The sequence below is a fragment of the Cinclus cinclus genome, chromosome 3 (assembly GCF_963662255.1).
Source record: "Cinclus cinclus chromosome 3, bCinCin1.1, whole genome shotgun sequence".
NCBI lineage: Eukaryota > Metazoa > Chordata > Aves > Passeriformes > Cinclidae > Cinclus > Cinclus cinclus.
Genome location: NC_085048.1, coordinates 67,989,432 through 68,005,184, shown reverse-complemented (window position 1 = coordinate 68,005,184; position 15,753 = coordinate 67,989,432). Strand labels below are relative to the sequence as shown.

General features: G+C 34.7%; 1 protein-coding gene across 1 annotated transcript in view; it reads left to right on the top strand.

Annotated features, from left to right (window-relative positions):
* The window catches only part of RYR2 (ryanodine receptor 2), a 286,628-nt gene that overhangs the window by 85,286 nt on the left and 185,589 nt on the right, over positions 1 to 15,753 (top strand). The window contains exons 12-17 of the mRNA XM_062489006.1: positions 1,853 to 1,927; positions 4,938 to 5,094; positions 11,266 to 11,430; positions 12,452 to 12,573; positions 14,476 to 14,659; positions 15,337 to 15,472. Of these exons, the coding sequence (XP_062344990.1) occupies positions 1,853 to 1,927; positions 4,938 to 5,094; positions 11,266 to 11,430; positions 12,452 to 12,573; positions 14,476 to 14,659; positions 15,337 to 15,472 (839 nt within the window). The remainder of the gene's footprint in view (positions 1 to 1,852; positions 1,928 to 4,937; positions 5,095 to 11,265; positions 11,431 to 12,451; positions 12,574 to 14,475; positions 14,660 to 15,336; positions 15,473 to 15,753) is intronic.

Here is a 15,753-nt window from a genome sequence, read left to right as displayed (position 1 = left end):
ATTTGAACAAATACCTGAAGTGCAGAGAGAATATCTGAGCAGAGAAATAGCTGAGTTCAAGGTTGTTTAGCAATTGCATTTTACTGTACTAATGAAGGTAAATTTTAACAGAAAATAAGATTGCCTTTGAATTTTGTTTCCTTCAGTGAGGGAAATGAGGGACTTGCTAATACCTTCCAGCTGCTCCTAACATCACAAACCATTGCAGCAAATAGCTGAGATAATACTTTGAGAAAATAGTGTATATAAGGTCAAGAGGTGAATGTTGTACATATTTATATCCGCTTGTAACTTCTTGCTAAGTGGAACATGTGCCAGAGTTTCTGTTTATACCTGGGTCATGAATGTTCAGTGTTTCTGAGTCTGTAATTGTAGTGAGATGTATTTATTTTGTGTTTGGACTAATTTTTTTTTCTTCTGTGATTCATCTTCATTCTTTCACAGTGTATGGGAGTGTTTATTTCCATTATACTTTTTACTACATTCCAAGACGAATTTTCGCACAGCTATAGTTTCATGTATGCTTAACAGTACAGAGAAATATCTTTTATTTCTTTTGGTTTTGAACTGTTTTTTTAAATTCTGGGTTTTCCTCTGTGCTAAGCATTCAGTCCTGTATTTTATCCACAGGAGGACTTTGAAAACTAAAGCCTAGTAAGAAGTATGTACTTGATTCCAAAACTGTTGCTGTCAAAAAAATTTGTTTTAGCAAAGAGTGGGGGATACCAACAATTTTTTTTATTGGTATTCCCTAAAGTTATGTGGCTGGGTATTTTTGGTGGTGCCTGATCTTGACTGAAGTTCACAACATTTACTTGATCCATCAGCTCTTCCAGGATCTATACAACTAGGCCATTGTTTGGTAGTCCCCCCTGACATGCTTGATCTGATAAGCAAATTGACAGCACTCCTTTGCATAAGTGACTCTTGGATGTATTTTCTCAAAGGAAAGGCCTAGGCTTTTAAATTCTATCTATTTCATAGGGCAGAAATACAGGCACAGGCAGGACACAATACAAAGAATTGCTCCCTAAATTTAGAATGCCTTTGCTAACTTTCCTTAGTGTTTACTTTGAAGCAAAACAGGGTTATCTACTCAGGGCTTTTGGTGACCTTAGGTCTTAACCATTTTGTGCATCCAGTATAGATACTTTATCTCTGTGTAAAATAATGGAGGAAAAAACTCTTATCTTTTTAAGGCTTAATTTACATTTTTTTAGAGATATTTAGATTTCTTGTTATATGCAGGAATTAGAGAGGTCATTACATAGTAAAATTTGTAAATAGGAAGCTGTTAGCATCTGAGATGTGTGAAGACTGTGTCAGTGTGGTTGTCGTACTATCTTAGGTGTTACGGTACGAAAATAAAATGCTAAATAAGTACATCTTCAAAATTCAGTGTAATAAGTTGCAGTTATTCTAACAGTATAAGCTCTGAGAAAACATTACCTTTCCTGGGAGATACATGCAGTGATCACAAATCTTAATCATTATTTGATACTTGCCTTTTGTCAGAATCTAGAAATGTAATTATCAGGTTATTGATACTGTTTTTTTCCCCTAGCTTCTTCATCCTTAAAACACTAAGAAAAATGTCTAAGCAGATGCTGTATAAACCTTGTTAGTATGAATATCACAATTATGGATGCTAAGGACAATTATAACAGAATTTAAATAACTAGGTCTGAAGGTTTGATTGACAAGACTGGGTTTTGAATCTAATAACCTTTGAATCTGACAAGTGAAACAATTGTTTTGGCAATCTTAAAATGAGAGATGTGGTTAAATGAACAAACACACATGATGATGAATTCTGCTGAACATTTAGTCTGTGCCATTGCTTGGTTTTCAGAACTGTTCATTATGAAGGTGGTGCTGTGTCCATTCATGCTCGTTCCCTTTGGCGACTAGAGACTCTAAGAGTTGCGTAAGTAAAATCTGTCTCAGAAAAAGGACATTTGGCAGAACGCTTTTTGTATAGCAAAAACAATCCTAGAAAATGAAACAAATTATAAATCTGGATGAATAAAACTAAAACAATCCTTTAGATATGCTTTACATGACTTTATTTAAATATGAAACAAATTCCTATAGAGTGTGTGTTTTGATTATTTTTTTAAAGTTGTTATAGATGTCAGTGAATTCGCAATTTACATTTTTATCACATAAATGACAAAAACAGAAGTGGTTTCCTTAAAATAAAATTCCCATGTGACACTCCTCCCTCAGCTTGTTTAAGCCATTTGGAATACTTTAAAATAAAAAAAAAATAAAAGAAAAAAATCAGTCATGCATTATTGGTAGTGTTGGAGCAATAGTAAGGAATTGTGCCTTGTTTGTTAAAGTAATTGCAGTGTAAAACTGCATTTAAAGCATATTACAATATGTGCTTGTGATAAAGTTTCTGGTGAGGAATAAATGATTGCTTTTTAGAGATTAAATCATAGTAACTTATGAAAAGGTTACGCTCCAGTGATGCTGTTTTCTCTGTGTACATTTTATTAATAGGATGACATTAAATATCAGTGGTAGGGCAGTGAGATTTTTCCTTTGGACTAAAATGGACCTTGAGATGGTGGGAACAACAATGAAACTGTGGAAGGATCTCTGGCTTTTTGTTTTCCCCATGACATTTACTTCCCTAATAAGCAGTACTACAGCAAAATGGGGATCCAGGAAATGACAGGTTTCTGTTATGACCATCATATATATCACTTTGACAGGCATTGTATGCAAACTTTTGAAGGCTAAACATGTGAACATATATGACTGAAGGAAATGGTAAGAACTGTCAAAATAATTACTACAAAGGGAGTAGTAATCTTTCTTTTTTAAAAGCAGTATTTTCTTACCAGGAAAAAAAGAACCAAATCAAGCCCTAAGATTAGCACTCTCTCTTATACTTCCCTCACCAACCTATTTTCCTGTAGGATATTCCAATTGCTATATACATTCAGTGCTGCATTGCTGTCCATTAATATTCATGCAAATGGTTTGATTTGTAGCTTTGTGTAATGCATGCCTGAAGTTCCCAACCAGTTGTAGTCTTACCCAGTATGACTGCAGATATAATCCTATGTGAATTTTACGTTTCTAAATGAACACTTTTTTTTTTTTTTTCCTCAACTCTGCTCATAAGTGGAGAACTCTCAAAAAATTGCCTGGGCAGTGTACATGGACAGATGCCCTTGGGATGCCCTGCCATGGGACACCAAATACTATTGCTCAGCAATACTTTCCTTCCCAAAAGGCAGAGTTCATGCTCTCACATTGCAAAAAATATTTTTAGTAGTTAGAAATGGCTTCATAAGATACTTCCTGCTCAAAAGGGTTTTTTTGTAAGTGCACATGAATTGTTATTTTTCCTATCCTGCAGGCACAAACTAGAAGCATGGCTCAATTACACTACCATTTTTTTTTCTTATGTTCTGTAGCAACTGGGGCCAAAAGAAAATTGAATGAGACAAGAGAAAAGGCAGCTCCCCAGCATGACCTGTAATATAAAAGGTGCAAAACAGATGTATTTTACCAGACTTGGCAACACAATAGCTGAGATTCATCACCTGACGTTTTACTGACTAGAGAAACAGAAGTTATGATAGAACACTGGACTCAGATGTCCTTTTGTGTGGAGTAGATGGATTTTGCTGTGCAGAAGATAGAAAAAGATAAACCTGATTCTAAGATATAAAGCTTCCATATTTCCTTCTACCCCAAAGCTTCCTCAACTTAAACAGAAGAGACTCTAGTTTTCAAAAGAAAATAGTTGATGATGAAAACATTTTTATTCTTCCATTCTCTTTAAAACCAATGACTGAAAAGGTTTAGAAGTTTAATCATTGAAGTGTATTAAATCCTGTTGCAAAACAGAATCATTTTAAAAACTGCACTTTGAAAATGTTTGCCAGATTGTTTTTGCACACTTTGCATCTGGTATGGCCAACTCTAAAGAAGACACATTTAAACAAGTGGGTATGGGTGTTAAATAGATAAGTGCTTTAACCTGCTACATCTGTGTGTCAGGGAAAATGAAAATTATTTAATTTAAACCTATATAAGTACTAACTTAAGGGATTTTCAGACTTCCATGTGGATACATACAGAAACATATGCGTAATACGTATACAGAATAAGTCCATGATTTCCTCTCCAAAATGCAGCATTCACATATCTGAAGTGCAAACTTATGAAGATATTTTGAAGAAAGTTCTGTGAAGACTAGGAAAATATCCTAGTTGTGACAGTTTTCCAGTCTGAAAAGCCTATGTGAAGTACATACTCCTTAGTAACCCCTACACAAGTTTATCTTCAGGAATTAAACAGGAAGAACATCAGGGCTTAATTTCCAGTTTAGGGCAGGAAGTTGGAAACCTATGACCTGTATTTTAAGTTGAGTAATTCTTGGGGAACTTAGATAAGCTTTGCCTTTCTTTCTTCTATAGAATTTGAAGAATCTGGGCCATTTTTTGCTTAATAAGTTTTTGTATTTATTTTAGAAAGTTTTCTATTTGCTTATTTTGTCTTTAGCCATTTTATTTTTGCTCAACATTTAAAGTGTTCTTGAAATCTACTGACTGCTAAGAGATCTCTGGGAGAGTGAAGAATGGCAGCTGCTGGTAGATGAAATGTTGGAGAGGGAACTGGCAGATCTAAACTCTTTGTGTACAACATAAGCCTCCTTTTCTGTAGGCGGTCTGTACCTTCTCTCAAGAGGAATTCAGTCTGAGCAAAGGCAGACTGTGCAAAGAAGACCTTAAGATTATTTATTAGAATCGTTTTCTAGGGGATAACCATGAAGTAGCCACTTTCTTGCTGATTCTACAAGATGCGAATTTTGTATTTAGTAGCAACTAGTTTGCAATGTATTTTACTTCAAAATATTTTTGCCAGTAATTAAAATATTTTTTTTATAAATGTTTTTTTATGGACTCTCTTAGGTGGAGTGGCAGCCACATTAGATGGGGACAGCCATTCAGACTAAGGCATATAACAACAGGAAAATATTTAAGTCTCCTGGATGACAAGAGTCTTCTTCTTACAGACAAAGAGAAGGCAGATGTAAAATCTACAGCATTCTGTTTTCGGTCTTCCAAGGTATGGACTCAGTGCAGCATTAAAATTACTAGTAATAATTCCAATGTCTTTAGAAAGCAAGATTTAGGTACTTTCTGTTTGTTGTAATTGCATTAATTATTGAAGCCTTCTACTTTACACTGATTAAAAAAAAAACCCCAAAATACTGTGTAATCAATAACTAGAAAGCTTCTTTTATAATACTTTCTCTATGTATTGCTGCCTGGCTGTTTGTTTGTGGCTTTCTATTTTATTTTTTTTTCTTGTTAGTTTGTTTCTTTTTTGTTGCTTTTTTGATTGAGTTGGAAGGTTTTTTTAACTACTCACCCAATTTTGAGCAGTATATTAATTTCTAATTTGTTTTTCTGATTAACTTTTCTTCTGCTTCATTGCTTATATCTGTTGTCTAATGCAGGAAAACATAATATTATGAGTTACTGAAATTAAATTGAGGATTTCTGTTAGCAGATACTTTACTGTATGCTAATCTGAAGTTACCAGAGTCTGACTATTCATTTTGACAGCTTCAGTAAGCATTTCAAGTTTAAACCAGTACTTTGGTAGTGGGTAAACATTTAAGAATAATATTATGATAAATTCTTAAGTATATTTTATTTCTCATACTTTTCACCTGTAGCATTTTTTCTGAAAACTTTCCAACAATAACTTTCTTGTTGTAAAAAACTGTCTTCTAAAATACAAAGTAGCAGTAAACAGAATTCCTCAATATCTTCTCTGTACCATTTAAATTATATATTTATTAATTATTTCCCTGCCTGGGAAGATAAGAAAAGAAAAGATACCCAAAAGCAGATACATAGACTTTTGTACCTTGATAACAAAGACTAGTTCAGGTGATGATTTTGGCACCCAGAAAATGTATCTTTTTTGAAACCAATTGGAAAAGTCATAGAAATGCTTAAATATTTTAGGGCAATGCAGTGCAACCATATTGGGAATTTCCTGTTGTAGCTGGTATAGATTTGAAAACAACACTTGAAAACGAGAGGGATAAAATAATTCACTTCCTGATTTTTTCAAGATGGGTAGTCAGCAAGGATTGCTCCAGAAGGAATGGAACAATATACTGTGCTCTACTGTTACAGGGTTTATTTAGTCAAAAAAATACTTGAAGGCAAGAATTTTTAGCAGTAAAGAATGTCTGTTGTTGAAATGGATAAGGTGGTTTGTCTGTATTTTCTATGTAGCATATGCACATGTATTTTGGAGACTAGGTTACGTTGTATTTGAAGTTTCTACTATTAATTTTTTTTTCCAGCCTGAATTTGGAAGTCTCATTTGAAATTATTTTGAGGTTTTATATTTTGAAATGGTTTTGTTCTGCCATGCTCAAAATGAAAGATTAACATTTACTTGGTTTTTAGTGGCCAAACCTATCCTATGCTGAGCAGAGCAGATACAAAAGGCTTTGAGGCAGGTAGAAACTTGTTATGGTAATCAACTGAAGTAATGAGAGTATTTTAAGCTAATGGGGGTATATAAGCTAATCAGCACATGAAAATGGTAATATTAGTGCTGTTTAAATATGGATTTTCAAATTAATTGGAAGTCTTGAAGATCACATTTCATGTAAATATTGTGGATATCAACATTAATTTTAACAGATTACTTGCTTGGAGGGAATTATAGAGATACCACAGAGGAGGAGGAGTGTTTGTTTTGCTGAGGATGGATTGAGTCTGGATGCAGTCCAGTCCTGTGTCATGTGCTCTAGAATGACCCTGCTTCAGCAGGGAACTTGGACCAGATGACCCAGTGTGGTACTTTGTAACCTGACCCATTCTGTGATTCAGTTTCCTGCTTTTGGACTTTTTATAGGAGTGGCATGTTTTACTTTATTAGACTACCGGCATTAAAAATTTTTAGGTACCTTCACTCTCTGGGAAAGACTATTAAAAAAAAATTTCAAATCATAGGATTGCTAGAAAGGCTTCTTTGAATGAGGTATGCAGATTTAGGGTCTCTTCCTCTGAGTATATTTGAACAAACTATCCGCACTTTCACTTACGTTGTTGTATGTACTTAGCACCTAAAAAAATTATTCATGGATTAGAGGGAGCCCCTAAACTTCTTCACTGAGTACAGAGCATTAAAACCTGTGAGTGTTTCAAGTGGCTAGGTCTTTCTTATTGAAATTTCATCCCCTTTTTTGCCACAGTCATAATTCTTCCTTGCAGTAGCTGAAAAGAAGTGAGAATTGTGAAGCTGCCACTTGTTGCACAATAGTAAATTAGCTTTAAATAGGCAAAAACAAACAAGGGAGAGGAAAGTGTTAAAGGATCAGTTCCTTCAAGCATGTGAGTAATAACTTCAATTTCTGTAAGAAAAGAGGCTTTCATGTTTGCAGAGATAGTGCTGAAAATGTATCACCTGCAAACCTTAAGATTCACATGCAAATATAGAGGCTCAACATTTATTTTTTATACCGTATTATTTGCAAGGGTTCATCATCTTAAAAGTGTTAGCTTGCCAGTACCTCATTTAAAAAATAGCCCAGAAGAAAGCGAAAGGGGTTTTTTCTTGTTTGTTTGTTTTGGCCTTTTTTTTGTGAAAGCTTGAAAATATTAGAGTGTGTTGCCAAACAGCACTCAGAAGATAAGGGTTTTCTGAGGGGCTAACAGTCACTTCAGTTTTAATTCTCAAAATCAGCCTTTGTCCTCTGGTTATCATATAATACCTTAATAATTATCATTAAATGCAAGATATATCAGCCTTTCAAGAATCTGAAATTCAGAAAATTCTTTTTTTCTTTTTTTCTCTCTAGTAATTCTGCTTCATTCAGCACAAGATGTCCACAGATATCTACAATTTATTTCTCAAAGATACGGTTCTTTTAGTCATACGGCTCTTTTTAGTGTTTTTTGTGTTTGTACAGATCAAGTTTTGTGGTTTTTTTTCTCTTCCATTTGCTCAGTATTGATCCTTTTTGATAAAGAATATTGTTTTAATATCACTATTCCACTGAAATAAGGTCTTTTAACTAATTTAGAAATGTTTGTACATTCTGTACCAATGCTGCTTTTCCTGTCTGTAGTCTTTTCCAGAGGACAGAAATACATCAAATTTAATAAAATGTTATAGCTTGTATTTTTATGTCATCTTCTTTTTATTCTTCTCTTTTTCTTCTCAAATTTTATGGAAATTATATTAACATCACTTAAAAAGCAGCCATAAATTAGCTTCTTGCAGTTGGTGAGGCCTTAAAATATCAGTTCTGAATGTGTGCCACAGAGAATATGGGTTAGGTAAGATGACAAGAGGTGAAGTTGAAAGGACAAGCCTTAATCAAAGCAATCTATTTTGGAATGTTATAACTAGTGAAACAGAAACATTAGACTGAAATAATGGTTTAGGTGAGGCTTCATCGAATAATTTTTCAACATTAGAATGAAACCATTTAAAAAGATTTTGTTCACTTAGCCCACAACAGAAGTGGGAAGATCAGCTTGTGTTCTTGTATGTGTGGAATAAACCCTGTTTACGAAGAGAGCAGCCTTCTGGAGAAAATCTGGCCTATTGTTCAATAAGCCTGCTCATTTCCAATGCATTCTTGTTTTGCATTCCTGAGAAGGTTTACAGACTGTTGCGAAACCCACTTGTTGCTGTTTGGTCCAGTGTAATAAATGAAGATTTTAGGTCATTGTTTAGACGAGGTGGATCAGCTGAGAATGGGTCTAGACTACAAACAAAACTGAAGGTTTTCTTTGTAAAAATGCTGCAAGTAGAATTAGCAGATGGTTGAGTAATGACAGGTTACATATGTGGTAAGAGTGTGGCTGGAAACTTGCACATTACTTGCACACGTAATATCTGTGCCAGTGCACCATTATTAATTAGTGACATGGTGATTTCTGATATTTTTCAGATCGTCATTTTCACTGATGAACTATTGTACTGTAGATAACAAGATTGGTTCAGGATATGTACTTTCTCAACTACCTGCTGCTTATTGATATGAACCAAGCACTCCATTCAAATCTTCCCCTTTATAAAACAATTTATAGTTCCTGTTCACTCTGACAAAAAGCTCAGTCTTGAAGCTCCCAAATGAATGGTGTAATGCCTGCTGCTCCTACCCCATCCTCTAGTCTTCTGTTTCTCTCCTACATGTAATTCAACTTTGACACTAATAATTTTCTGGCTACTATATTTATTTTGAAGGACAGAGCTCACTTGAATGGGATTGATTTCAATCTGGACTTTAAACATACATGCAGAGCTGTTAGTGTGCTTACATCAGTGAGAGCAGAGATCTTGTTCAACAAATTGCTGGCGCTGCAATTTTTATGCCAAGTAAATTTAATTCTAATTGAAATTAAGATTTCAGTTTCAAACCCCTTCACTTTCTGTTACAGCTAGTAGTTTTTTAACAAAAAATGTCAAAATATTATAAATTAATAATTCCTCATCTTATTTAAAGTGCTTTATGAGAATTTGAGCATTCTTGTGTATTTCCAATTAATTTCTTAAGATGTGTATTCACATCTTCAGAAATTGTGAGACCTGAAAAAAAGCAAATCTTACAATGTAGAAGTGCAGTATGTGTTCACAGTATCTCATAGTTATAAAGAGAATTCAAAAAGCTGAAACTTGAAATCAGGATCTAATTTTTTTTCCTGTATTATCATTTGTTTGCAATGTCATAAGTAGCTTTTCAAATTCCAACTGTTACTACATTCAGGTTATTTGTGATAGCTTTTGAAAGAATTGAATACAACATTCAGAGAAATGATATAAGCAAAATAAAGGGTTAATATGGAAATAGAGGCACACAATAACTGTAATTGGCATCAGATTGTTAATAAATCAGTTACTACCATGTATCAATGGACAAGATTTTAATAGGAATTTCAGCACTTAAGAAGTGCTGAAAGTAATTTACTAGGTAGTGAAATTAACATCTGTATCCAGAAACAATCAGAAAACAAGCTGAATTGATGACTATAATATGCCTGAATATTAAATGTTCTGAAAAGGAATCATAAGAATTTCACCTCCATAGTATTGTACTTTTGTTTTTTTCCTAAATGCTTCAAAATGCATTCATGATTGTAGTCTGAAAATCTGGTTACAGGACATTTCCCTTTACTGAAAAAATGCTTTAAAAGACCTTTAATAAGTTAGTTTGTGGTTCATGTACAAACTCCAATCTTTCTCAGCTTTTACTGTGAAAACTGCCTTCCCACATTGTCCGGGCATGTGTGTATTGAAGTAATCATTCTTCTAATCTTCCCTGATTGTAAATAGGTAGAACAAGAATTTTTTGTCTCACTATTTGTAACATTACTCTGAGTAGCTGCAGGAAGATTCTTGTCATCTCCTGCTGATCAGGAGAAGCCCAGAATGTTGAAGCTGTACTTGGTTAAGGGGGTCTTGTTGCATACTGAATGTACAGCCAAAGGTACATCTGTCAGTTGAACCATATGTTTTTGGAGAGATTAAGTGGATAATCTGCCATGAAACAGGATGCATGGGCTGTTTGTCCACACACTGAAGTCTGTTCGGAGGTAGTTCGTGCTTAGGAAGACTAGATATTGGGAAAGTGCCTCAAATTAAAGCCACAAAATCTAGCATTGTTTGGGATACTACATTTCCTCTCTTGAAACAACTGCTGTCTTTACAGGGCAGCAGCTGGAATGATGTGGTGTCATGCCATTAAGAGTTTGCAGGCCAGTCATGCAGAAGTGGATTGCTTCTTTCCAGAAGTACTGTGCTCTTTGTTGGGCAGTGACAGATTAAAGGCCATCTCTCAGTGATTGGTGGGTGGAGCTCATCTTTTCAAGGCCAGATAAAAACCCCAAATGCTCAGGAAAAACCTTGTGGAGGTTAATGCCTGGTTCAGCTAGGGGAGTTAATGTATCTGGGGTTGCTTTGTAAGCTCTTGTTTCAGTAATGATTTATATTGTCAGTTATGATCCTAGTTCTTTCTTATGCAGGTGAAATGAATACACATGACTTCTCTAGTGTACCAGGCTAGGTTTTTGCATGGATGGGATTTCTCTTTGTCTTTAACTAAAAGTTAACATTTTCCCATGTTTTTAGTAATATATTTAAAGAAGGATCTCAAATATTCTTTTAGGTCCTGCTGTGGACAGTTTCCTAATGTTTATTGTTTTATGCAGATATGAACACTTGCTTATTGTGCGTGTACACATTTTTTTTCTTCAACAGGAAAAGTTGGACATAGGGACAAGAAAAGAAGTAGATGGAATGGGAGCACCTGAAATAAAGTATGGGGATTCAATATGCTTCATACAACATGTAGATACAGCCTTATGGCTCACGTATCAGTCTGCTGATGCAAAGTCTGTAAGGATGGGTTCTCTGCAGCGGAAGGTAAGACTGTAAATAGGAATGCATTTCATTCACTCACAAACTGATATGGTGGGTGGGGCTGGGGGTTGGGAAACGAAGAGAGCTACGCGAACCAGCTAATTTCTAGATTTCAAGTATTTTAAGCATGCTTGCCAGATGAAAGAGTGTGTTTTTTCAGTCACATATTGAAAAGTTAAGTGTTGTACTGAACTCTTAAACTGAAGGCCTGACAAAGTCCATATTGATAAATCTGGATATATTTGTTTTCAAGCTAAGATATTGGTAACAACCTATAGAATATGCTAAGATGCCTTTCTTTAATGTAGCTTGATTTGAGACTTTTAGTTTGAAGTATTTTTTCCACATTGTAAGTGTATTACCTTTCGGGCTAGAATATTCAAGTCCTGAGAGATTTCTTTATTTATAGAATAATCACAGCCAATCTGAATACTAGCTCAGCATCACGAAGTAGGGAAAAGATTATTTTGCAACTTAACACTGTAGTGTTTTCTATGACTGTTTTACAGAACTACACAGTTAGAGCAGAGGTTTAAAATATTTATGTGAATTGCACTGAATACCTTCAGAGCCAGGAGAACTAGACATGAAAAACTTTAAGTTATTGGAACACAGTCTGAAAAAGCCACTAACGCCCTTAGAAATGAGGACCAGTAATGAATACATGTTATGGCCTTGTCTGGTTTAGGGATTTGCTGCTCTATAAAGGAAGTGTTTTGAATGTTGATGAAAACAACCAACCAAATAAAAATCCCTTAGATTTTATTTACCTATTATTTTAAAATATAAAGTATGTTGTTTACAAAAGCTGTGGCTTTGAGATTATTATGGCACTAAACCTACTGGCTCAGTACAGGTGTGTCTTTGGGCATGAGAAACTAAACCATGGAATTATCTGTTTTTAATAAAATTGTTATTTTTGTATGTGACTTCATAATTTCCTAGCCTGCCTTCCTCTGTGAATTTTCAGACTTCTTATTTAATGTGTCATTTTGCAGTGAGTGCTTCTTGCTTTTGTTTTCAGGCGATAATGCACCATGAAGGGCACATGGATGATGGTTTAACACTGTCCAGATCTCAGAATGAAGAATCCCGTACAGCACGTGTCATCCGTAGTACAGTCTTCCTTTTCAACAGGTTCATAAGGTCTGCTTTTAAAATAATCTTTTCATCACTTTTCCTTTGTTTTTCTCTTCAGTTTTGTTAGAAGTTGCCATTAACACAACAGATCCTTCAGAAAAGAATAGATCAACATTTCTCAAACTGGACTTCACGTCACTTCTTTGTGTTTTTAGTAGATAAGCACCTTGACAGATACTGGTCAACTTTTTTCTGTCTTCTAACATTAATTTATTGATCAATCTTGTTTTAAATGCATAAACATACCGAAAATGTAACCAAACCATAAAGAGATTTTTCCTTGCCAAAATTTGCTTTAAGTCATATGGTGCATGTAGCTTTTTCTTTTCTAAGTATGGTTTTTAAAGGTGATCTTCCTTGAAAAACCTGGAAGAGTGAGATAACGGTATAACTGTAGATCTGTAAAAACCACAAATTGCTGAAGAAATTCACAGTCTCAAGGAGCTTCCTTGAAAATGATACCTTCTTTCTATCCTCACATTGCTTATTTATTCTCTTTTAATGCTACTTGTTTCTTTAATATTTTGAAACATGAAAAATGTTGTTAATAATTAGCTGTTTAAAAGTCCTGTCAGATAGATGTAGTTTGCATTTATCTTCCTAAATAACCCTGATAAAATGCTAATTCTCAAATGCTTGTGATTTCAATAAATTATGAAAGGCCCTTTCATCAGTGTAGCTTGCATTAGAAAAAGAATGATATGCAGTAAGACTATATGGAATGATAAGAATTTTATAAGAACTCATTTGTCACAAGAAAATAAACAGTGTGGGAGATGGTGACCTGAACCCACTGTGTCCTAAATAAGGGCACAGACAGAGACACAGGCATCTCAATTTATTGAAAAACATATAAAAAGGTATTTAAAAAACACAGGACAAAATCACCCATCAGTAGAATTGTCTACAGTATAAAATTTGAAATACAAAGGAAATGCATGCCCTAAGTCCCTTTGTAAATAATACACCTTCATAGAAGCTTCTAAGAATGCCATAAAAGATAAAGACAGAGAAAGGCAACTTAATGGTAAGGTTTCACAAATCAAGGTATTGCTAAATTACAGTGGAGATTTTTGTGGAGGCAGTCCAAGGCAGTGTTTAGCCATTTAGATTTGGCAGGATGTTACTTCAATAAGTAAAAGCTGAATTGAGGAGGATGAAAATTATTCTTTTAAGTGTATGCTCCAGTTCTTCCTCATGAAGTCAGTAGGAAGATAGCGCTTTGGATAACGTGTTCACAATAAAAGTTAAGTTTTGAAGATAACTTTTGTAGCTATCCTTTTGAAACTTTGCATTATTTGCAAAGGGATTCAGCTGAGCAAGAGGCAGGTGTAACATGGATGAGAAGAGTCAGTCCTCTGCTTCTAAGAGAGAATGTTCATAGACTTCAGCAAAGCCAAGCTTGAATTTGCTATCAGGGAAGCTATAAGGCTAATGAAGTGCTGAGACAGATCGTGTAGAAGTGTTGCATCTTTCCACACTGAAAAGGGCATAAGAACAGGTTAGAGATGTGTTTGAGAGTCACCATAGGCAATGTGGACCTTCCTCCCTGGTCTCTAACTTGTGTCCATTCTGGTTTCATGATGCTTTGTACTGGTTTGCAATAACTTCTCTTCATCTTCTGCTCCACCTCTGAAACTGCTACATCCATGGGTAGGATATTAAAATGTGTTTTTTTTGATTTGAAAAAAAAATCCTGAAATAACATTTTTCGTGCTTTCAGGTTTTGTTTGGGAAGGGAGGGGTAGGTTGTTAAATGGAGAATGGGCAGAGGAAGACATTTTGACAAGTTGCTGTCAGAAAATGAGCTTTGTCATCTAAACAAACTTTGCCTTTAAATAAATAAAGACTTTGAATGATAAAGTAAATGAATTTTCAATTCTCAGGAGACTTTGTGTCTTCTTGCAGGGGCCTTGATTCTCTCAGCAAGAAAGTGAAGTCTTCCACCATCGATTTGCCTATCGAGTCAGTCAGTCTGAGCCTTCAGGACTTGATTGGCTACTTTCACCCCCCTGATGAACATTTGGAGCATGAAAACAAACAAAATAGGCTCCGAGCACTGAAGAATCGCCAGAACCTCTTCCAAGAAGAGGTACTGCTCTCAGCTTTACTCCTGATTTTTCTCTACGTTGTCTGCAAGTATTTTTTCACAGTATCTGTAGGGTTGATATCTAATATGGATTATGCTTGCAGTGTTTTATTTTTTTTTATCCTATAAGAGTCATACTATTTGCTACATTCATAATCTCTCTAGATCTGCTGTTTTTTCCTGCATATTTGAAGAAATACATTTATGGCCTTACTTCTTTTTCCCTTTATAATAAAATTAGATTACCTTGTGCCTTGAACTCTACCCATATTTTTCTCCTTATTTTATCTATTATAATCTCATGATGTTGAAGAATGTTTTGGTTTGCTAAGCATTCTCTAAGCATTTTGTTTAATAGTAGGTATTATTTTTCTGGTAATAATAGTTGCCTACACTTTGTCAGATGCCTAAACGTCCTCCAGAATAAAATAATGCCTAAAATTATGTCATTAATACTGTTACTTTTTCTTTTAATTTGATATCCTAAATGGCAGATGTTTATTACCTCCATCAAGGAAAATTTTCTGTTGGGATTGCTTGTTTGACTTCACGCATATATTCTTGTGTTTTGCATATCCTGTCCTTCATGTTTTGTTTACTTAGGTTTGTGAAAGCCTTTTGTGTTTGCATCAAAAAATACTTTCTTTTTCCTCTGACAATATGAGCTTTTTTATTTTTAGGGTATGATCAACCTTGTTCTTGAATGTATTGATCGCTTGAATGTATACAGCAGTGCAGCTCACTTTGCAGATGTAGCTGGGAAGGAAGCTGGAGAAGCATGGAAATCTATTCTGAATTCTTTGTACGAATTACTAGGTAAGAGATATTATGGATTACTTGAATAGTTTTAGCTCAAAATAGTGAAGAATAAAGAAGTATGTAACTGTTGTAGTACAGAGGAATTTCTACTGTGCAGAAACTTAGAATACAAATTAAGCAAGATTTTTGCATTTGCAGTTGTTTGATGCATTAGCAATCAATTAAAGACGTTATGTCAGGAATTATAAACATCTAAAAGTATCAAGACTAGATTCAGAGAGTTAACATCTCCATGAAATCAAATTGCAACTTTTTGGGGTGTAGCTGGTAGATGAAGA